Here is a 25,242-nt window from a genome sequence, read left to right on the forward strand (position 1 = left end):
GGGATACAGATTATCACAGTATAAATAGAAATTTAATGGTTAATAATGGCAAATGACAAAAATATTAAAGACTTTGATCTCTGCCTACTTTAAAACTGCTGTAAGCTTTTGACTTAAGTGAAAATGTTATTCACATAAAAATCCTAAAAGGTATGTGTTTAGTTTTCAGAAAAAAAAAAAACAACCTTGGATTTTGACCCAAATGCTGAATCTGGGTAATAATTTATGTCATTGTATAAGGAAAATCAGAATAAACTAGCTTAATATTATAGCAAGAGCAAAAATTCTTTCCATGCCCTTTCAAATCAGAGAGATTGACTGCCTATAGATGATCTTTGTACATATTAAAAATGTTTTCCTAAAATTATTAAATTGTCCCAAATGGAAAGCTGTGAGAAAGTTTAATAGACTATTACCAATTGAGCTTTGTTCACTTGCCGATAGTCTTTTTTTCCCCCCAATAGAACGTATGCTCCATGTGGACAGAACATCCCTGCTCTATCCCTACCACAGTGAACGATGCCAGGAACATGGCAGACAGGCAGTACTGAATACATTTGTTGATTCTTTGATACAAAAGTCAGGCAGATGTCTCTAATTTTGGATAAAATCTTTAATTCTTAAACTCAGTAATCTATAGGCTACAAACAAGGATGTTTTAAGAAAGTTGAAATTATGTGCAACACCATGGAATACTTTTTTATCTGCATTTAGAAAACCTATTTAGCAGTATTTTACTTCTACCTTTCAAAAATTAACTGTCAACTCCACAAATTTAGCTGCTCCGTTAACAGGCTTATTAGCCAATTTTGACAAGTGTATCAATATCCTAACAAAGACTTATGCAGTTATGGGAAACTAGGTTTAGTTCTACCCAGAATCTTTACAATTCTCTCATGTATTCATAAAACACCAGACGTACTGTGCACTTTAACAAATTATAGAATCGGTAAAACAAAAATTCGAGGGCACCTGGGTGGCTCAGTCAGTTAAATGTCTACCTTCAACTCAGATCAGGATCCTGGGGTCTTGCATCTGGCTCCCCGCTCAGCAGGGAGTCTGCTTCTCCCTCTCCCACTGCCCCTCCCCTCTCAATTAAATAAAAAATCTTTTAAAAAATTTGAGTCCTATTGGGGTACCGGGTGGCTCAGTCGGTTGGGCATCTACCTTTGGCTCAGGTCATGATCCTGGAGTCCTGGGACCAAGCCCCGTGCGTTGGGCTCCCTGATCACTAGGAGTCTGCTTCTCCCTTTGCCCCTCACCCCACTCGTGCTCCCTCAAATAAATAAAATCTTTAAAAGAATTTAAGGGCTATCAATCACAATTTATTAAGACTCACCAATAGTTCAGGAGAAGCCTGAAAACACTAAGACTTCTAAAATAAAGTCATAGGAGCATTAATTATAAAATACTGTTAACTCCTTTCTACATTTCCAAGATTTAAAAGGGAGGAGACAGAATAATAGATGGAGATTAATTCAATGAAGACACAGATTGAAGTAAACCAAAAGAAAAAACATTGTGGTGATAAGTTTTGATTCTAAGTTTCCTGCCCCACATCTAAATTGAGATTAAAAAAGCAAAGCAAAATTTACTTTAATTGGAGGTTTTAAAACTTTCTACTCCTAATATCCACATGTGATAAAGGTTATATACATAAGAAAAAGAAGTTGCATCAACAAACATAAAAGTCAAAGCAAGAGTTTTTTACACTTAAAAAAAAAAATTAGATGAAATGTCACTCTGGTTTTCTCCTGAAATTCAAGTTTCTCCAAGTATCTGTGGGGACATGAAAAAGAACTCATGACTTTACTGACTGAATTACTTTAGTATTTTTCCATTTAAGGACCAGAAAAGTCCATCTACATGATTTACGTTCCTAAGCTGCAGTTACTATTTTATATGAGACAATGATGCTTTTTGCCAAACCACAGTCCTATTTCTAGTAGCAAAATATAAAATAAAATTTAAAAAATGACCAAGAGGGTGGCACTGGCATTTACGTCACTCCTTTTAACTCTTTATGAAGTAGGTGCTATTATTTTCATTTTTACAGATAAAGCAGAGGCACCTAACTAGTGTCATATGCTAGGAAGTAGCACAGCTGGGATAAGAACCAGGTATCTGGCTCCAGGGGAGCCCAGTCTTATTCACGAAACTGTCCATTTTGTTCCCCTAACACTAATCTGTAATTACCGTGTTGCTTATCACCAGATCAGTGGTTCTCAGTCAGGTGATTTTGCCCTTCGACATCCCCTCCCCTGAATCTACCTGGAAAACACTTGGCAATGTTTGGAGACAATTTTGGTTGTCACAGCTTGAGGGTGGGGGTGGTACTACTGGCATCTAGAGGGTAGATACCAGATACATTGCTAAAAATCCTATAATGCACAGGACGGCTCCCCAACAACTCATTACCCAGCACAAAACACCCATAGTGCTGAGAAGCCCTATAATAGAGTATAAATTCTAGAAGGGGAGGGTCTTAAGTCGATCTCAGTTGTTGCTCTATACTCAGACCTAGAACACTTAAACTTATCTGAATACTTGTTTGTAAGAGCCTAGAATAGAACTCAGGGGGCACCTGGATGGCTCAGTTGGTTAAACGTCTGACTCTTGATTTCGGCTCAGGTCAAGATCTCACGGTGTGGGACCGAGCCTTGCGTCGGGCTCACTGATCAATTGGGCTCCCTGCTCAATGCAGGGTCTGCTTGAGGATTCACTCTCTCCCTCTCCCCCACCCTAAAATAAACAAATCTTAAAAAAAAAAAAAAAAGAGCCTAGAATTCAGCCTGTTGCATAGCGGGCAGGCAACATTTATTAAAAGTAACTGAATTAATGGTGGTACCTACAAAGAAGGTCAAATGGGTGTAACCAGACATAATAAATTGAAGTGATTTTAGTGCTCTATAATCCCAATTTTTGGGGGTTTAATTTTCTCCCAATGACTACAGATAAAACCAGTTCTGCCAAGACAAAGCCTCTTAATTAAGTAGGCCTTCTGAGAGAATATTTTTTCTTTAGATACATAAAACCTTTAAATAAATACATGGAACTCTTTGAGTTAAATTTGTAAGGAATAATACCTTTTTCTTCTTAAAATGAAAGCCTTTAAATGTTCCATTCAAATAGCATATATATTTAAGAGATTAGCAGACACCCCTAAATTAGATGATACCACTCATTGATTGAGGATATGCTCCAGTGACTGGCAAATACTTTGAAAAGTTTGAGTTAAGATTTGTTCAAAAATTTCAAAAAAGAATTGAATTATAGCACACCTAAGAAAAAGACAGATTATCCAAAAAAAGTAGTTCTTGAGTCCACTTCATTCAAAGATCTTTATAACCATAATATTCTAAGTATAACTTCATCCCATATTTTTTTAAAAAATCCATAAGCGTAACATCTATCAAAGAATTTTCAAATCTTTCTCCTACACCTCAAAGAGCTACTGAACATTACCCAGAAAGCATATGTAATATTGCTTGATTTACAAAATTCTTTCCCAAGAAAAAATTCAAAAGGTGGTTATGTGGATATTCAAACAACGTTAGGGGAAAAAAATCTGGCATCTTTCACTCATTATTTCTATAATCAATGAATCAATCTGGCTTGCCCAAATGTTAAATTATGAAACCACACTACGTAAAATGCACCTATTACATTTAAAAAGAAGTTAAACCCATATTTATTTGCTAGCACTGTTAAACATTACACAAAACACATTCAAGTGGCAAGTAATTATAATGCAAGCCCTTGCATGGCAATCCAAATTTATTGAACTACTGATGCTAAGTTATACAAAATTGCACCACTTTAATTAAGGCTTTTAGTTTACATTTGGCCACCTCAAAGTAGTTGTAACATTAGGTTGGTCAATTTAAATACTGTGGCTCCCTGTTGGATAGACACACAATCTTTACACCCAAACGGTTAATGCATACAAAGCAACAAGGCATTGTTAAATAAAACAGCAAGAGTTACTGCAACTTAGGCCTTGTGACCAATTACACATGATTAAAATTACTTCCCACATTCACATCCACAGTACTCGTCCACCATTTAACATCTCAACCAAAACGTTACACATGTGAAACAATCACTAACAGGCAAAAATACTAAACCTGTATATTTGGTATTGCAAATACACTTATGCATGAGCAAGCAAGGGATTCACAGTGAGAATCTACAGCTGCAGAAGCCTGAAAATGATTTACAAAAATTGTTAAATCATTAAAAAATTGTTTGAAAATATACACTTCTTGTTGTAGACCCCCACTGTACACACAACTATAAACATTGTTCCCTATGTAAACAAAAAAGGAAACATATAATAAAAGATTTGAAAAGTCTGGACATTTCTTTCCCAACAGATATTAAAGGCAATGTCTTTAATCTAAGACATTATACTGAAAGGACTATCATATTTTAAAGACAAGATCACTGTCTCCACAGGTTTTTTTAAAAATTAAAAAAACTATATAGCTGTGTTAATCAAAGCGCTTATTTGTACAATACAATGATAATGACCTTGAATTTCTTAAAAAAAATTACAATAAGCTACAAGTATCAAAGAAGCGAAGTTATCTGGAGTAGTCTATATAGGAGCTCTTTGGACTTTCTTTTATTATGCTAAAATAGTGGTGCTTTTAGGATTTACATTATTGTACTCTCCAATACAAAGTATGGGGCATGTTAAAGTATACAGTACACCATTTTCATACATGTACAACATTGGTGGATGAAAAATGTCTCTTAGCAGTAATACTGGATTGTAGCCTCTGGTTTTACCAGCTGCATACTCTAGGACTATTATATAAGTAAAAATCTCTCTTGTGATACTGGAAAGTGATTAGAATGTGCAAACTGATGTAGTAGCTTTCATCCGCCTCTTAAAGGGTACCACCACAGAAAGTCCATTTAAGATGTTGGTAGGTTTAACAAAGTTGGAATGCTGGCACTGTTGAATTGGGCAACAGTTCTTCAGACCTGTCGAAAGGAAAAAATTAAATTGAAAACATGGGTTGAAAACAGCTCACTACAGATCCAAAGGAACACAATAAAGCAGCAGTGTTATAAGTGTTAGAAATGAATATACAGGCTCTTGTCATTACATTCATGACAATGTATGACGATGTGCCACACAACTCACAGCAAAGCAAAGCATAGGCAGACACGTTCATCTTTTTGGGATGACTTCATCTACTTTGCTGCCCTCTTGAAAGTCAGTCAAATGAAAAGTTTTAGACACAAAAAGGGAATGTACCTTAGTGCATATTTCTGTGTATTACCTTCCAAAGATTAAAAGCAGAAAAACAAAAAACAAAAAACACCACATTAAAATTTTAGGTCAGGTCAACTTTATTAGAATTAGGATTAAAAAAGATAGCAATATCAACAAAATGAGTGTTTCCAATCCTAGAATTACATCGTAAGTATAGAACACACATCTAATCAAGGTTTTTAGTATCAGAAAATCAAGACCTTTCTTCCTTACTCTTCCAGGAAGAGTGGCTACAAAGCTGGTTCAGAGAAGCAGACAAAAAATAATTTATTTCATGATGGTTCTTTACAGTTGACGGTTATAAACATTCTAATTCCATATTTAAACAAATTCTATCAACTTTAAGATGAATGTCAGAAAAAGCTGGTATTACACTGAAATCATATGTAATTAAACTTAAAAATAATTGTGAGTGACGTAAAAAAAAGTAACTCATTGTCTGCCAAGTATTTATTGACTTTGGATGATTTTCTGCATACATTCCTGGGCTAAAAAAAGTTTTCTTTTTACTGTTTTTCTGGGGTTCAGACTTGTTGCAAGTTCCAGAAATGCTGTTAATATAGATGTGGCTGCTGAGACAATTTTCATAAATGCCTGGAACTCAATGAATATGTGGATAATACTAAGACTGCTAGCATATGATAATGTGTCAGGGATCTTATTACTAGTACTGTGCTGGACTCAGTCTATCCCACATTTATCATATTTTGCAATTGTTTGTCTAACTCTTCCACTAGACCTGAATTAGCTTAAGACAAGAAAAGAAGGTTGGTTTTGTTCACCACTGCACTGGCAGCACAAACCAGTGTACCAACGGGGCAGAAGTCTATATTGGATGAACTTACCTAGACTATTCACTTATGTGGAATACCCTACTTTTGATGATGATATATAAAGGAAACAATTAAATACTAGGATATCATACTAACTCATGGATATCTTAAAAAGAAGTAACCATTTTTTTTTTTTTAGAACAACAAAACATTCTATACTTGTTTTCTTGTAAGAGTGCCCTTAATAAAGTTGAGGTTAAAGTTAGAGGAAAAGAATATAAAAATAGAAAAAAAGATAAATTAACATACCTGGCTCAGAGCTACAATGCATCTAATATATTAAAGCAGCTGACATGTTGACTTTTTGCGGATCTTCCCAGGCACTGGAGTTTTTCTGTTAATTTGCCGCACTAGGTCATAAAAGATCTGCAAACAGAGTTGTTGTTGTTGTTTTTGTTTTTGTTTTTTTTTTTGTTTATTTACAGGAAAAAAACCCCCAAAAAAAACCAAAAAAATGAAAAAAATAAAATGAAAACCTGAACTTTCCATGGATATATATATGAACTCCAACAAATATTCTATTCAGTTAAGGAATAAATAAAACTGGGAAGTCATTTAACTGCCAAACGCTTTTGTTTATTTTTTGGGAGGGCTAAAATTGTTCTCCTTAAAATAAGTACTGAGTTAAGGAGCAGCAGAGATCTTACTGTAGTTCATTAGAACATTTAATATCATTCAAAGAAAATGATGATTTACTCTTCAAATCTTTCTATGCTATCTTTACCCTACAACTTGACTTAAGCCCCTTCAAGGCAAGAACGGTGTAGGCCTTCTTGAATTTGTCTCCATCTTTTACAAAACATCCTTCATCTCTACATACATATACCTGAATACTTAATCCTATCTTTCCCATCCCCATCCTTTTCTGTCCAGTCTTCCTTTTTCTTTTTAAAGATTTATTTATTTATTTATTTGACAGAGATTGAGACAGCCAGCGAGAGAGGGAACACAAGCAGGGGGAGTGGGAGAGGAAGAAGCAGACTCCCAGTGGAGGAGCCTGATATGGGGCTCAATCCCATAATGCCGGGATCACACCCTGAGCCGAAGGCAGACGCTTAACCGCTGTGCCACCTAGGTGCCCCCCTTTTTCTTTTTTTAAAGACTTTATTTAGTTATTTGAGAGGGAGAAAGAGATCATGAGCAGGAGGGACAGGTAGAGGGAGAAGCAGACCCACGTTGAGCAGGGAGCCCAATGCAGGACTCGACCCCAGGACCCTGAGATCATGACCTGAGCCGAAGGCAGATGCTTAACTGACTGAGCCACCTAGGCACCCCAGTGTTCCTTTTTCTCATAGTAAATTCTAGCATTGTTGCTTATTAACATGTATATATTTAACATAAGATTTTTGCCTGTAAGATCAACAAAGTACCAGGAGTAAGCATTAACGTTACTAAGGTTAACCTAATACACACTCATTATTTTTCATTAATTTTAAATGAATTCCAAATCAAAAGTTTCTTAAAGTATACTTCATCGTACCTCATTAACATTTATTTTTGATTTTGCAGAAGATTCTAAGAATGCACAGTTGTTCCACTGTCTTGCTAGATTTTGACCTTGTTCCTTTCCTACAACTCTTTCATCTTCCAAGTCACACTTATTACCAACCAGAATCATTGGAACCTAAAAATACAAAAAAAAAATTGGGAGGGTAAAACAAAGTAAGTAAGTATGCTATATAAATTCAAAACCAAAGAATTCTAAGAGTCAACCCTAAGGATTACTTTTTATGCCAGAGAAAAATACTGAATAATATGTAATAAAATTTACAGTTAAATATGAAAGGCTTAACCCTGTTAAGAATCTTTCATGTGAAATTTTTAGAAAACAAGCTATGATCTATTTATAAAAGAGGAGGGAAAAACCCTTAAATTATGTCCCAATGGACTTATAACTAAATATAGTAAGCAAAACACGAAACCTTTTAAAAAATAAATTACAAAAGGGTATTACTACGAAAAGCCAATATATTTCAAATTTTTAAAATGTTTTTCTAAGGGATGTGAATCAACTCCAAGTTCTCTGATTTACTGAACGCATTTATCAAATAATCATTCTCAATTTCATAACACAAAAAGGAGAAATTTGGAAAGCCCCTTATTTAGAATTTTTAGTTTCTCATATAGTCTATATTAAAAAGCCAGAAAATAAAATCATCTTATCAAAAATTTAGACTATCTTAATCATGTGATGTCTATTTTAAAAGGACATTATAGAGATAAATAATACTTATTCTGCAAAATTCCTATTAATCATTTAGAGGCTGGCTTTCCAGAGAATTTTTGGAAAAAGATCCAAATTAGGAGTATCAAGAATTTTGGTTTTTAGGAACAGATAAAGAATTTTATATTCATACTTATTTAATGTAATTGACAGAAGAAGAAAACTAGTTATCAGAGACAGTAGAAAACAGACTTACTAATTGAGAAATGGTCACTGAGCTGTAAATATTTAAGAAGCCCCCAAAGTTCTCCCGTTTCAGAAGTCTAGGAAATGGCAACATTTCCCACAGATGACTCTGAACCTCACAATATTTGCTTATAATTATATGTATAATACAGTGTTTTTAAAAAGTGTGGTTCCCGGACCCTAGCGGCATCAACACCATCTGGAAACCTGTTCGAAATGTAAATTCTTGAGCCCTATTCTAGACCTACTGAATCAGAAACTCTGGGAGTGAGGCCTGGCTATCTGTTTTAACCAGATTTACAGGTGATCATGATGCAAGATCAATTTTGAGAACCACTGCTACAGGGTTTTTCCTACAGGGATTAAACTCCATTATGGTACACTGTAAGGGGCATGCACATTGAGGTTAGAATCTAATGTACTGGTTGGCTTCCTTTTAAAAGAATTATTATGTTCTTTTTCTGTCAGTTGTTTGAGATGTGTTCATATGTAGTTTTGATTCCTGTAGAAAGGCTCTTAAGTCTACCAGAAATATGGCCAGAACATCTATTAGTAACATCTGCCACCCACATCTTTCCTTCCTCCCCACCAAACGCATTATTTAAAAATAGGAAGGGTATAAAGTTTATTTTACATAGGTTAAGGAGAGAAGAAAGTTATTTTTCATTTTCCACATTATATATTGAAAATATGCATGAGCGTTAAAGATATATTTTTGCCTTTTAAGGAAAAAAGCTTTTGAAACTCCCCTCCCCAAAACACATGAATTTTAAATTGGATTTAAATCCAAATTCTTAAATAATATATCACTTCACTAAGAGTTTGAAATAAAATATATTAGGACGTCAGCTTACATCATCAGTGTCTTTAACTCGAAGAATCTGCTCTCTCAGATCTTGTAAATCATTAAATGTGGACTGTGCTGTGATGGAATAAACTAATGCAAAGCCTTGTCCATTTTTCATGTATAAGTCTCTCATTGCAGTAAATTGTTCCTACAGTAGAAAGAAAGGATCATTAAAAAACAATAAAGTTCTGACAGTTAATGTGATAATTTTTAAAGTCTATAATTAGAGCTCAATGAAGAATACAGTAGTGTTATGTAACATTTCTTAAAATTATAGTCTGTGGCAAGATGCTATTTGAAAAACTGCTATTTCATGAAATAAGTTTTTATTTAACAATACAACCAAAGCAGATTTATGTGCAGTAAGTATACTTAAGTGGGAAAGAAAGATCCTTTCTCCAAAAGCTACTTAAAAGACAGCTTTTAAATATATAATATATAGGGTACCAAAACTGCATCCCCAAGTTTCTCGCAGCTAGTTCACAATACTCTTCTAAGGGACCCACCAGCATGCTTACCTATATCTTGTCATTTCCTCACACTCTTCCTCCTTCACTAGACTGTGAGCCTTTATAAGTAAGAACACAGCCCATGGCACATATCAGGTACTCAAACATATTAGATGAATGAATACCATATATTCAGAATAAATCTTCCCTTCACCTTCTGATACCAACAAATCTAGTTGGTCTAGAAATACTTTGAAGGAAAGATACTGTTCAAGTTATTCCACACAGCCACTAAGGAATAAATGTTTACCGAAGTATTTTCCACATTAACTAAAATATTGTGATATATTTTAACTTGTTTTTAAAGTACTACTGAGACTGAAAATTTTCAAACAAATTTATTTATTTACTTTTAAAAAGATTTTATTTATTTATTTGACAGAGAGAGAGAGCACAAGCTGGGAGAACGGCAGGCAGAGGGCAAGGGAGAAGCAGGCTCCCAGGAAGCCTGATGTGGGGGCTTGATCTCAGGACCCTGGGAACATGACCTAAGCCGAAGGCAGCTGCTTAACCGACTGAGCCACCCAGGTGCTCTCATTCAAACAAATTTCTATTTATTTCTTCAATAAATGACCCACTGCAATTACAAAGCACACACACACAAACTACAACTCAAGAGAATAAGAAAAGCAGCTGTAAGATTTAATGCAAGTAGTAAGCTTTTAAATAATAAGCTTAACTAGTTTCTGTCTATAGAGTACTAGCACTTGCAAGGTCAATATCGCACAAGTTGTGCATGTACTTCGGTACTTGTTTTACATACCGTTCCTGCAGTATCCAAGATTTCAAGCATACACTGTTGTGCATCTACTTCAACTTGCTGGGGGAAAAATTAAAATATACCTTCATTCTTAATGTGTAAAAGAATAACTTATTATATACAAAAGCTAATATGATATTTAAATAGAGATTATTGTAACTTTACAACTAGTTTCACACAGTACCTGAAGAAAACAGGAGGAAAAAATGGCTATATAATCAAGGTCCACTGACCCCCAAATTGTATTAGTGTACAAAAACCATGTGTTCTCAACATAAGGATACCTATAATATCCAAGCTCAAAGTGAATCACTCAACTTAATTCTGGGGGAGGAAATGATTTCAAAATATAGCTCAAAAAATTTTTAAAAGCAGTAATAGTTCCAATAAGATCAGAAGTCATTCTATCTCAACACTGCCATACTTTACTCAGATATACCTTCCTTTCTCTAGATAACTACATCTTCTTCACCATATTGGAACAACATTTCTGGTAGCAAAGAAGCAGAAGACATGTAGCAAATAAATTATATATACCCGTGACCCCTCTTTCCGCCAAACATTTCCTAGGAAAAGAAGCTATTTAGAATTAGACGTGAAAAGAAAAGAGTAATATTGCCTCACAGCTGAGGTGCAAGAAGGGATTTCCAGTTTCTCTGGTAGACTGTGGACACAAAGGTAGGAATAGAAACAGTATCTACACAGCAGCAGGGGTCAAACTGGCTGTTACATAAAGGTGGGGAGATAACTCTCCCCCTACTAAATTAAAAATGTCTGCATATTAAGTTTTATTGTCACATGTTGTATTAGTGGACATAGAAATAACTCTATTATAAGCAATAACACTTTCTCAAAGAGTTATTACATAGAAAGGTTAGAGAGACTTCTTATTTCCATCTCTAGTTTAAAAAGAAGGGAGCCTGAGAGTATTCAGTCTTTGGTGGTGTTGGGGGTGGGGGGACAGAACTATCACTTGAAATGGATGGCCCAATTCTGACGTTTGTGGGGTCAGGATAAACTTAATATTTTCTGGTGGGGGGAGAGAACACACAAGAGCAAGTGTTTTAAGATTCTCATTAACCGGTAAGGACACAAAGCCAGGAAATAATCAAGTGTGAACTTTTCTTACTAATTTTATAAACTCTTGCTTCTTCATCCAACTTTGTAAACAACATTCAGCAATCACAAAGCTAAAAAATAAGAACTTATATTTATAGTAAAGTCAAAAGCAAAAGCCTCCTAGAGTAACATATACCTTTCTGTAAGAATCTTCTATCGTAGGATCATATTTTTCAACAAAAATTCCTTGAACAAACTGTACAGTCTGGGAAAAAAAAAAAGCATACACTTAAAGAAAACAACAAATCCAAATCCATATGCTTTGAACTACTGATTTTACATAGCTAGTTATACCATCGATGAAAACATAACCACTACTACATTTAATGTAGGCATTTGGTGAGAAAATTACCTTAGAAAGCTTTAAAAAAATTAATAATTACTATGTTCCCTATTAGGTAATTGTAACTTTAGAGTTCATATATTTAAAATTTTTAAATTTATTTTATTTTTAGAGCAAGAAAGAGTGGGGGGGCGGGGAGAGGGAGAGAGAGAACCTAAAGCAGGCTATGTGGAGCTATCTGAAGACCGTGAGCCAAAATCAACAGTCCAACACTTAACCTTAACCTACTGAGCCACCCAGGGGCCCTATATTTAAACCCATTTTTAGATGTCTTCTATTTTAGTCTTAACAGCTTAAATTTGAACTTTAATTAGAAAGAGGCTAGTTGTTTTGTGAACGTGAGTACATACACTCAAGACGCCGCCTCATCGCCTCATTGCTTTGGATATATTTACAAATGAAAAGGCAGCTCATGCCCCATTGTACACATTTCTCAGTTTGATCCAAACATCAAGTTCTGTGCTAGGTGGCCACTCTAAGTGGCTGAGTGAGATGGTCAATCTGTTTTATAGTGGGGCTTTTTTAGACTGAACAACTCACTACTCATCAGGTTATTTTCTCTAAGTTTCTCCCCTTCCCCAGTCACGACTATCAAACTTTTTCTCACTGATTATTATTATTTTTTTAAAAAATATTTTATTTTTAAGTAATCTCTACACCCAACATGACGCTCAAACTCACAACCCAAGAACAAGAGATGCATGCTCTTCCCACTGAGCCAGCTGGGTGTCCAATCGTTATACTATTCTTGATACAAAAAGCATGGCTGCTAAAATAATGTGAAAATTGGACAAAGGTAGTATTTGAAAAAGGCTTTTTATAAGCTTTAATATTTTCCAACATAAAATATATAAGCCAGTCACAACGAGAAAGGCCAAAATTCATTCCTATCTGGCTCAGAAATACAGATAGGCACACATTTATATGCTCTCCCTCTCTATGCTTAGCCCAAATTGTATTCTGGCATATCTCATGTTGGTCTGGAACCAATGGACCAGAGACAATATGATCTACACAGGTACAACTAAAAGCTGACTAAAATTACAAGGAAAATACTCTATTGCTTCTAAAATCACTGACATTTCACTTTAACAAATAAATGAAGACAAATAATCAAAACCTAAAACTCAACAGAAAAAGAACATGTGTTGCAGTGAATAGCTTAGGTACAGTGAGAATGACTTACCAGAGCAGATTTTCCAACGCCTCCTGAGCCAAGAACGACTAGTTTATACTCACGCATGGTGCAATCTTGTCAAAAGCTAGTACCTTATAAGGCAAAAAAAAAAAAAAAGAATTCTTAGGTAATATCTACATATGTACGTGCTTCTTATATAAATTAGACATTCAAGCAAGTAGTTTAAAAATGATTACTCTTACCATACTAATATACACATTCCATAAAGACACTTAGTAAAGAATGCTACTGCTAGGGCTCTTTATACCACATCAGAGGTAGAAAGAAACCACAGAATTACAGACATGACTTTCAGCCCTATCCTAAAATCAAACAGAATAAAACATTTGTGCTATGAATTAAAAAAAGGGGGGGCTGAAAAACAGCATGAAGGGGTATTTTACTGGTTACAAGATGGCAGTAACAGGCATGTTTATTTATCTCCCTTTCCTGAACCATCTGTAACCTTGAGTTGCACAAGTAGTTGAGTGCCTACTAAGTACAGGGATATGTCCAATGAACAACAAAAAATTCCTATCCTCACTGAGCAATATTCCAGTAAAGATGAACAGGCTGAAAGAAAGGTCTGCAAACAAATCCAGCTAATCAGCTGTTTCTGTACATTAAGTTTTATTGAAATACAGTCATGTCCATTCATTTGTGTATTGTCTGTGGTTGCTATCTTGCTGTAATGGCAGAGTTAAGTAGTTACAACATAGGCCATCTGGTCCACAAAGCCTAAAATATTTACTATCCGGCATTTACAGAAATTACAGAAAAAATTTGCCACCCCCTGGGATACATGAATGGGAAATGAGTTAGCAGAGAAAGCAGACCAGGGATCTATTCCCGAAGTGGGGGGAGATACAAAGAGCCTGAAAATGGTCAGGAATCAGAGGCAGAACTGAAGAGTATGAGTCCCAGACTGAAAAACTACGGTGTTCAGGAAGATGAAATAGTGGAAATCAAAACAAAACCAAAAAGAAAACAACCCATACCAAGGCTTATTATCACAAAATTTCAGTATACGAGAGAAAGAAGATCCTAAAAGTTTCCAGGCTAGGGAAATAATAACAAAACTCCTCCAGTCCTAGAAAGAAATAATTGGGTCAGTGGCCATGGGAAAGAAGTGGCCACCAGAACGGGTTCTACATCTTAATGAAGAAATGACAGTTCTATGGTCCTAGTAATAAGTGACTACTAGAACTGGTTTAAATGCATTTAATCAATCAATAGCCATTTGCTTCAATGAATGAATATGCTTCTGCAAACTAGCCATTATCAATAGCCCCATACTTATGAAAGCCAGTCAATCAAGAATGGATTCCCTTAGGCACTATATTACATATTTATATATTTTTTCCTCCCAACCCACAGTCTTAGAAAATATATCCCTTGTTTTACCTCTCTATGCCAGTCCTTTATTTCTCTTTAGGACACCATGTCTATTGCCATGGCTTCCTTTCAAAACTTTCTCCACTTCTGACTTTAGATGTGTAGACTAGTTAACGTATTTTCTCTTCTCCTGAATGGGAGGAAAATCACCCCCCAAAAATCAACCAATCAAATTAGTTGCTAACCTCCCCACTTACTATCCTATGTTTTATTTCTACTGAACCCATCATTTCTACAGATTTCTCCCCAGTTCTCGAATATGTCTCCTTAATTTTTGTGATCTGCATGGTTCTTACGAGATTATAATTTTAGGAAAGAGGATATGAAATAAAAGTTGAATCAACTTTTAGCTTTAAAAAAATTCCACACGGTAGTATGCATACAAATTTGGGACAGGTAAAGAAATCACTCTTGGGGCGCCTGGCTAGCTCAGCTGGTTAAGCACATGACCCTTGATTTCCCCTCAGGTCAGGATCTCAGGGTTGTGAGACTTGAGGCCTGCATTGGTTCTGTGCTGGGCATGGAGCCTGCTTAAGATTCTCTCTTTTGCTCTGTCCCTCTTCCCAGCACCCCCGTACTCTCTCTCCAAAAAAAAGGAAAAAAAAGAAAAAAAGAAACCACTCTTTGTAAAAATTTAACTGAAGTCACGTTTATTTCTTTTAATGTAAAAAATCATTTAAAAAGAGGATTACTTAGGGGACAATTCCGTTACCAGTCCCGTGTAGACATTACCCAATCACATAGATTTGTATTGATCAGAGAAATATTTTTTAAAAACTCAGGGTTCTAATGAAAGATGTCTTCAAGTTTGTGTTTCTGAACCCAACTAGAGAAAATACGGTAACTTTGGGTTAAGAATTTCCTAAACATCCCAAATACTTCAGTAACAGTAAACCAAATACTTCAACACAAATAAAATTAGGTTCATCTCCCTGCATTCTTTTATTTTTTATGTGGCTGGCTGAGCCAATTTTTGATAACTTCTTTGTCACTGTTTCTCTAAAAAAATTAAAAAAAAAAAAGTCAACTAAACAACCACCTCCTTGCTTGAATGACAGTGTTTCTACAGTTGACATTAATTCACTTAACTTGTCTATCTTTGAACTCGCAAATTCCTTCAAACCCTGTAAGACTAGAAGTCTGGTGTCTCGTGGGTGGCAGTGTCTGACCAGGATATCTTTTCCTTAAGTAATCAATAATTTCAGCTTTGTGCTTTTTTGTTTCAGATACTGAATGGTGCCTTTCACTCTTTGATATTTTGACCTAAGACCCTCACTTAGCTCATCCCAAATGATGCCCTAGACAAACAAAAGTACTGAAGGGGATGCTTGGGTCTCATTTGTTTGTTCTGAGAATTTGCTATCAGATGAGTCAGTCTCAACAATGATGGAAGCTTCAATTGGCTCCTTGAGCTCACACTGCCAAATTTATTTTGTTATCCTAGGATGTGTACCAAGTAGGTCTTGGTAGAAGGAAATTAAGCCTTTAGGATATGGCTTGGAAGTGTATTATTTGGTAAATATTTTTGCCATTAGTTTAATTCTTCAGCTATTTGCTTTGCTTTTGTTGATCTACTTGTGCAAAAATCTGTCATGTATTTTGTTTTGTCCTGGACTGTCTTGTTTCCATTCACTGAATAAGGGAGTGCTCCATTTGGAATGAATGGAGGCATAGCCCCCCACAAGTCTCCAATCCAATTCAAGCTGGCTCCAGGCACTAAAACTTGAAGATGAGTAAAACCAGTGACCTCTTCAGGCAGAGGTGAGTGACTGGTCAAATATCACCTTGGGTCACTTACAAACTTCATGACATTTTACTGTAAGGTCAGTAACTGTGCAGTTGTTGATAATGTGGGCCCTTCCTAACCTCTGCTTGGTCAGGGAAACTGAGGATCTGTTTGTAAGGACACGCTTGTTAAAAAAAAAGTTTTCTTTAAAGCACTCTTAAATCATTTTTATTTAGGAATAATTTATATCAAGTGAAATAGGAAGATCTTAAATATTATAGTAAAATGAATTCTGACCTATGCTAATACCTTCACAATCACGGAGCCCTCATTAAGATTTTTTTTTAGAAAGATTTTTATTTTATTCTTTATTTTTTTTTTAAAGATTTTATTTATTTATTTGACAGAGAGAGACAAAGCGAGAGGGGAAACACCAGCAGGAGGAGTGGGAGAGGGAGAAGCAGGCTTCCCGCTGAGCAGGGAGCCTGATGCTGGGCTCGATCCCAGGACTCTGGGATCATGACCTGAGCCGAAGGCAGACGCTCAACGACTGAACCACCCAGGCGCCCCCGAAGATTTTATTTTTAAGTAATCTCTATACCCAATACAGGGCTTGAACTCACAACTCCAAGATCAAGAGTTGCACGTCCTGCCACCTCCGCCAGTCAGGCACCTCACCCCTCATTAAGATTTAAAACACTTCTATCACCCAGAAAGTTCCCATGTGCCTCTTCCCAGTTAATTAACCTGACACGCTTTTTCTTGACTCTAGTGGCTGCTTTATTTGTCAAAGCCACCAACCTTCTCTAGGAAGAACTTCCATGTTTTTTTAATAAACTCCCAATATAATCTTGACTTTTGTACTTACACTGGCAAATGACAAAAACTATGATTTTTGACAAGTGTGACTTAACAACCGGACTTATGACCAACTTTTGAAATGTCAAAATTAATACCTTAAGAGAAACTGTAACTACAGAAAAGAATTATGAGACGAAATAACATTCGATAGTCAACTTCTTTAATTGGTATTCTGGGGCCTCAAAATAAAATGACTAAGATAGTCTTTCTTTACTTCCCCTGCTCAAACCTTTGGAAGCCTACTCTCTTGAATCATTCTGTCTCTTATACTACCCACACAATCCTATTCCTTTTGTTCCTTCCCCTTACCTCTGAAATTAACTACTTTTCTTGAAGGTTTCTCAGCAAAGGAACAATTATACTAGCCTCTTTAATTGCTGGAGTAAAAGACAGAACTGTAAAAATTGAGTGTAAACATGAGTCTAGATTTAGTTGAATTTACAGTTAGGGATTTTCTTAAATCTCAGGGAGACTGACAGAAATTTGTTTCAGAATTTCAGCTTAATCATTACTTACTTAATTTCCTCTTTATAAAGAAAAGCAGAACAGGAAAGACCAGATTCAAACAGCCCAGCATATTTTAAAAACTGGCCTTGAGAGAACAAGAACTTATTTAGGAAATGCACTATTTTAGAAGTCTTTCTTAGAGGTAAATTGGTCAAGATTTAAAACTGTAAGCAAAATAAAAACGACGATATGAAACAAAATAAGAATTAATGTCAGGAAACTGTAAAATATATTCTGTGGCAGAGTCTATAGCTGAGGTAAAGGAAGACATGTTCATTCTTTCTGTTAACCGGGCTCAGACCTGAATGGGAAACTTAAAATAAGACATTAATGATTTAGAATACAACAGATGAGATTTTTCAAAGACCCTTACAAATGAAAAAGCTAAGAAAGGGTTTTCTAAGAAATGGGAATCTACGGATAAGGACACTTACACAACGCAAGAAGAGCTACAGGAAGGATCAATGTTCCATATTTACTAAGGAAGTGAAGTACAAGGATTCAAATTGTCCCATAATGCTGCTCTAAGGAAAACTTAAGCACCCAACAATTCCTGCCCTTTCTCCACTGGAGGTAGAAGTGGACTGACTACCACGAGTCACAAGGGAATTTTTTTGGGTGATGGAAGTGTACTAACACTGGTTGTAGTGATGATGCACAACTGTATAAAAACCCCAAAACGAAAACAATACACAGCTGACTGAATTAGCATAAAAACTGCCATTTAAAAATATTGACTATGAAAAGTAAACATTTATGGAATTGCATTTCTTAATGAGATGGTTGAGACCTGTTTCCCCAATTGCTTCATTTATCCATAGTGAATATTACCTGTTGCTAGAATTAGAATCAGGTTCATCTACATTATTGCTTCCATACTGTTCCTTTTATTTGTTATGATAAAAAATTTTAAAAAATATCCATTGTATGGATACATGACATTTTCTTTACCCATTCATCAAGTGATGAACATCTGGATTATTTCTGGCTTGTGGATATTATAAATAATACTTATTGGGGCACCTGGGTGGCTTAGTCGATTGAGCGTCTGACTCTTGATTTCAGCTCAGATCATGATCTCAGGGCCGGGTGTGTGTGTGTTGGTGGGGGGGAGGTGGTCCTGAAACTGAGCTCTGTGCTCAGTGGGGAATCTGCTTGGGATTCTCTCTTCCCCCCTTCCGCTGTCTATCCCCCCCACCTCTCTAAAATAAATAAATCTGTAAAAAAAAATTATGCTTGTCTATTTGTTTTTAGTAATTCAACCAAGAATTTTTATTACAGAGCCCTACGGTCACAGGAAATTTAGAACTGAAATTTTAAATTTTCAAGTAGAGAAATATGATAAAGTTGTTAATAAACTTTCAAATCTAAAAACATAGTGACAAAACACATGTAACTTGCCAATAAGCAGCTTTGTAACAAGCAAAGGTAAGGAAATGCAACTGAGCAAAATCATTATCTCTCATCAATTTTTACCAGTATTTCCTTATATGTACTAAACAACTAAAATATTTTAATCCAAATCCTGATAAATACCAAGGCTAGGGGTATTTTTTTTTCCTTAAAAAGAAAAAAAAGCAGTATGACAGCCAAGATTTGAATATTAACTTTTCAAATAGGTGCTTTCTACTTTTCAAATAGGTGCCAAGATTTGAATATTAACTTTTTTCTTTTTTTTAAAGATTTTATTTATTTATTTGACAGAGAGACAGCCAGTGAGAGAGGGAACACAAGCAGGGGGAGTAGGAGAGGAAGAAGCAGGCTCCCAGCAGAGGAGCCCGATGTGGGGCTCAATCCCAGAACGCCGGGATCACGCCCTGAGCCGAAGGCAGACGCTTAACGACTGAGCCACCCAGGCGCCCCTGAATATTAACTTTTCAAATAGGTGCTTTCTACTACACCAGCTTTGAAAAATTGTTTCAGGTTCTAAGATTGAAATAATGGATTTCATAGTGAATGCCAGTGACTGACGGAATGGGCATTAGTTCTATTTTTAAATGGATTGTGTGGTTGCATCTAGTTTTAGCAGAAAAGACAACCCTGTTCAATAAGCAATGTCTGTCATTAGCTTTTTGGTGGGGAGGAGGGAAAAGGTGCTGGCACCTGTGTACTTGTGAGCTGTGGGAAGGACCTTCCTGTTCAAGTGCTCTTAACTTAATGCCCGAGAATGAGCGCTTGAGAATCTGAATTTCTAAAATTTTACACACAATTTTGATGGGGAGAGTTACATCAGAATTTCAAAGGGATTTGTGATAACTATTGTTTGAGACACTGAGAATAACTGTTCTCTTTCATAGAATCCCAAAGAGGGACAATTTTGACAGGACAGCATAATGGTTCACAGCACCTAAGTTTCAAATCCTAGTTTTGTATAACCTTGGGCAAGTCATGAAATCATTCAAAGCTTCACTTTCTTTATAGGGAAAAACGGAAACAGTAATATCTACATGATAAAGTTGTGAGGGAGACACACAAGAACCTGAAACAGTGCCTGGAGCACACGGTACGTGCTCAATAAATTCAGGAATGAAATGTAGTGATTTTCCTTAAGAGTCACTGGTCCCTTGCACAGAGTAACAATCAAAAGACAGTTTTTTAATAATAATAGGCAGTGGTCTGAGCTACTGCTCAAGTTGCCGCAACTTAGAAGCACTGCTCTACCCTTTTACCTACTAACTCAATAAAACATGTATCAATACAAGTCGGGGACTGCAGTCCAGCTTTTGTCTGAGAAAGTTTCTTCTAGGTACCCAAAGAGATACAGTGTATAGGCTAAAACTATTTTCCAACCATATTTAGTCCTCCTGTCACTACAACAAGTTTGGAATATGTTAAGATCAACTAAACTATATTACAATTCTTTAGCTGTAGATTAAGGCTTATGACCATATTCTACTAAATCGAAGAGGCACTTAAAAAAATACAGTTTAGGGGTGCCTGAGTGGCTCAGTCGGTCAGGCGTCTGCCTTCGGCTCGGGTCATGATCTCAGGGTCCTGGGATCAAGCCCTGCGTCAGGCTCCCTGCTCAGTGGGGAACCTGCTCCTCCCTCTCCCTCTGCGCTTCCCCAGCTTGTGCACCTGTGCTCTGTGTCAAATAAATAAAATCTTAAAAAAAAAATACATTTTAACATCTCTGCAACTGAAATGTGTTACAACCTCCCATGTCGATACAAAAGCAAAAAGCTAGTAAGTACAAGTCAGTATTCTGAATCATTTAAAGATGTAGTTCAGGGAGAAAGACTGGAAATAATCCTCTTGTAAGTCTTTAAAAAAAGATTACTACACAAAAAATCCTATAATATTGGTTTTATCTCTGACCCTTAATATTAATCACACAAGTCTATGAACTTTTCTGTACCTCAAGTTTTACAGACTGTAATTTTGACAGCCTAGGGAGAACCTCAGTATACTTTAGGAACAGTGAGAAAAATCCTGAGATTGTAATATAAAATGAATTTTAATTACCCTGAATGTGTAAAACAGATATGTGATAATGTGGGGGATCATTTTTCTTCTACTTTTAAATTTTTTTCTGAGCGTTTTATTACTAATAAACAATTTACAAAATATACAAATGAAAATTAAAGACAAAGTAAAAGAGGAGTTGTGGAGTTGTCTTGTAATTAATTACCCTATGTTATTATCATTTAAGAATGTTGATAATCATTGGCATTTTTAAAAAGTGGTCATTAGAAACTCAAAAATACCAAGTTTAGCCAGTCATTCAACTCACAATGAATAGTAATTATAATATTGATGCTGGCAGAGGGAAATATCTTTCAGATAAATAATATACTGTTGGTGACAGTGCATGTTTAAAGAAAACAGGCAAGCTTAAAAGAAGAATTAAAATTCTTTTAATCCTATTTTTAAACCTTAATAACTAGTATGCTTGTTCTTGAAAAGGGCTAAGAAGTATTTACTGAAAATTACAAAATTAAACATATTGTTTTAAGCGCTTAACAGAAGAATTACCAACATAAATACTGACAATATTTACTCTAACAATGTAAATACTGGAATTTTAAACACGTTCCTCTCTATTGTCAAAGCAGAATTTATCTTTATATTAATTAGCATGCTAATAAGTCTATCTAGAAAGAAAAGATAAGTAGGGTGGCAAAGGAATTAAGTTCTAAGTACTTTAACTGGTGTGCCACAATCAAAGCATTGTATTCTGAAAAGCTTGCTGGTTTATCTTCTTGCACTTCAGGAGAAAATAAAGATTAAGACACAAAAAAGGTACAAAGTAAAATGAGGGTACTTGATTTAGAAATTACTAAGAGTTCTGATAACTAGGTGTAAGTTACTGCTACTTGGAAGAAATGGGAAGTAGAATTAAAACCATTTCATTAACAACTAAAAAAAAATCTATGAATTTAAGAAATTTTAACAACCTTCAGAAAGTTAAGGGCAACACCATGAGAAAACATTAAATGAAAATGTCACCAGCAATGGGAGTGTCTTGGTTAAACACTGCCAAAAATGATGGTGCTATTGGTCAACTGTGAAACCTTCTAGTTTGAATTTCTAATACAGGTGATGGGATTTGGTTGGTTTACGTATGTTCTTTTTTTGTGGTATTCCTTGAAATAATGTCATTTATTTGTAAAAATTAGGTGTACTCTGGAAGTTAAAAGCAAAGTTAAGAATTGCTAATTAAAAATAATATGCCTAAATTAATCTGCATTTGAACAAAGCTTTAATCTATTAAGTCGCCTATTATAAGTCATTAATTATTGAGGGACTCTCAGATCCTCATTTTCTTCAGGTAAACGGGTAAGAATAGTATATATGCAAAATGAGTTTAGTGGTGTTACCAATAATGTCACTTCTCACTTACACTTCTTCATTAGCAAGAAAGTATAACTTCTACAACAAGCAGGCACTTACACAATCATAAATATGAAGCATGATTCACATTACTTCTCCAACAATCTAAGATTACAGATGAAGAAAACCAATTAAATTGGTTTAATAAATAAGCTGAATAAAAAATACTTGGAGGGCTTAAAAGTTTCATTAAAAATTGGGGGGGTAACTTTGGGGATTACATATTTACATGTAAAGATTCCTAATTTTAATTACTTATATAGAGCTCCTAAAATTTATATGACTTACAACCAACTCCCGATAAATGAAAATAACTGATAGGTCTTAGACTTTGCTGTATTTCTTCCAAAACACTTGGGTACCTATTCAGTAATTTAAAAGGTTATTTTTTTATTACCTTCTACAACTTCCTCCATTTACTCTACAACCTAGTTTTGCTTGCATTTTTTTTCTCAGTCAATTTAAGAAGTTATTTATTTCTAGTCTCAAAGAAAATCATAGCGAAGACATAGAAGCACAAGAAAACAAAACCGCCTAGGGCTCCTTCCCAAGTCAGGTTCCATGGGCTGCTTCATAATTGCTTGAAAGGACAGTTGAGCAAACAGATGCAATCACAGTCTACCTGAAGTTCAGTAAATATATCCAAGATAGTACTTCGTCAATTAAATGGACTGGAATTTTCACAAAAATACAAAACAAAGAAGGACACTATAATGATTCTGAGAAAATTCTGAAGAGATTTACGAGTCAGAGAAAATAAAAATTTGGTAAAATTTTAGTCTAAATGTATTCACTATATAAAAATACGTATCAAAAAGTAAGTGACTTGATTATCTACCACTCTATATTACACATATTTTTTTATTAATAAGACCTAAGACAGACCCAACTTCAAATACTACTGACCCTAATTATGAACCATAAGAGTAATTCTAAAAATCACTGGGGAAATTAAAAAAAGCATTAAAAAATGATAGATATATTTTAAAAAACCCTCATATATGCATATAGTTATATATATATATATTTTTTTTTAACTATATAGTTATAGTTTTTAACAACCATTCATCTATCGATGGGAGGGGGACACTTGGGCTGCTTCTATAGTTCAGCTATTGTAAACAATGCTGCAGTAAACACAGGAGTGCATACGTCCCTTCAAATTAATGTTTCCGCATTTTTTGTGAAGGAGATTAAGAGTACACTTATCTTGATGAGCACTAACTAATATATAGAACTGCTGAGGGGTGCCTGGGTGGCTCAGTTGTTAAGCGTCTGCCTTCGGCTCAGGGCGTGCTCCCGGAGTTCTGGGATCGATCCCCGCATCAGGCTCCTCCGCTGGAAGACTGCTTCTTCCTCTCCCACTCCCCCTGCTTGTGTTCCCTCTCTAGCTGGCTGTCTCTCTCTCTGTCAAATAAATAAATAAAATCTTTAAAAAAAAAAAAAAAAAAAAACGAACGGCTGAATCACTACATTGTATACCTGAAACTAATTTAACACTGTTAACTATACTGGAATTAAAAAAACAACCCTTAGCTTTTACTTGGTGTTAACATTTACTGAAGACCTACTCTGGTTTGGGTTGTGCTAGTACCTGAAGATTAAAAAAGAAAATCTAAGAAATTATAGCTTATACCAAGATTACCATAACATTTAGTATTCAACATCAATATATAATGAATGCCTACAACATGTCAGGTACTGCTCTACCCAAAGGGAATGAAGCAGTGAACAAAAGACTCTGTCCTCAGAATTTATAATGGAGTCTGGGGAGACACAAATATAATCAATATAAAACACGTTAGAAGTGATATACGCACTATGGAGAAAAGAAATAAAGTAAGGTAAGGGGATAGTGTGGGAATGGAGGGATCTTCTTACACCATATGGTGATAAAGGACTTCTGTTAAGGTGAAGGTACCATACAGGTAACCCTTGAACAACAGAGGTTTGAGCCACATGGGTCCACTTATATGCAGATTTTTAAAAATACAGTACAGTACTGTAAATGTATTTTTCTCTTATGATTTTCTAAAAACATTTTCCTCCAGCTTATTTTGTTCTAATAATACAATACACAATATATATGACATATAAAGTACGTGTTAGTCAACTGTTTATGTTATCAGTAAGGCTTCCAGCCAACAGTAAGCTATTAGTAAAGTTTTGGGGGAGTAAAAAGTTATATGTGGATTTGACTGTGCAGGAGTCAACACCCTTAATCCCCATGCTGTTCAGAAATCAACTGTATAGCTCAGTACCCAAAGAGCCCTTTCAATAGACTGATTTTGTGTTTTCAACAAAAGTTTCTACCATGTGGCTTTTTCTGTTTATTATTTTCAAATCAACATCTCTGGTAGGGTAATATGCCAATTAATTTGTAGCTAAAGTTAAATTTGGATTTGGGAAAGTCACAGAACTCTGTCTAGAATCCACTGGAGAGCTCATGGCTACAATGCCCCTTCTTCCTCTGCTAACGGGCAAAAATGGGATTTCTGGAGCAATCTAAATGTAGATGGTCTTATAAGGTAGATTATTCAATACGTACAAAATGCCCCTCAGTGACTTCCTTTGCCAGCTCTATATGGGGACACATTCATGATCCTCTCTCCCGCACCGCCCCCTCCACTGTTAA

At 35.4% G+C, this 25,242-nt stretch overlaps 1 protein-coding gene across 3 annotated transcripts in view; it reads right to left on the minus strand.

The window, feature by feature from the left end:
- Positions 1-3,662: 3,662 nt before the first annotated feature.
- The window catches only part of RAP1B (RAP1B, member of RAS oncogene family), a 44,354-nt gene continuing 22,774 nt past the window's right edge, over positions 3,663-25,242 (minus strand). Inside the window, exons 2-9 of one of the 3 annotated variants that reach the window (XR_006778121.2) lie at positions 13,295-13,377; positions 11,902-11,970; positions 10,650-10,706; positions 9,385-9,525; positions 7,601-7,744; positions 6,370-6,486; positions 5,270-5,294; positions 3,663-4,992 (exon numbers count right to left, since the gene is read on the minus strand). Coding sequence is in view for 2 of the 3 variants with exons in the window: in XM_045789632.2 (XP_045645588.1) it covers positions 6,400-6,486; positions 7,601-7,744; positions 9,385-9,525; positions 10,650-10,706; positions 11,902-11,970; positions 13,295-13,351 (555 nt within the window). In the remaining variant the exon portion in view is untranslated. Of the gene's footprint in view, positions 4,993-5,269; positions 5,295-5,340; positions 5,526-6,369; positions 6,487-7,600; positions 7,745-9,384; positions 9,526-10,649; positions 10,707-11,901; positions 11,971-13,294; positions 13,378-25,242 lie in introns of those variants that run through there. The other 2 variants (XM_045789632.2, XM_087868995.1) reach the window with 2 other exon arrangements.

Source organism: Ursus americanus, chromosome 17 (genome assembly GCF_024610735.1).
Source record: "Ursus americanus isolate L20-20 chromosome 17, mUrsAme1.1.p, whole genome shotgun sequence".
In the NCBI taxonomy this organism is placed as follows: Eukaryota; Metazoa; Chordata; class Mammalia; order Carnivora; family Ursidae; genus Ursus; species Ursus americanus.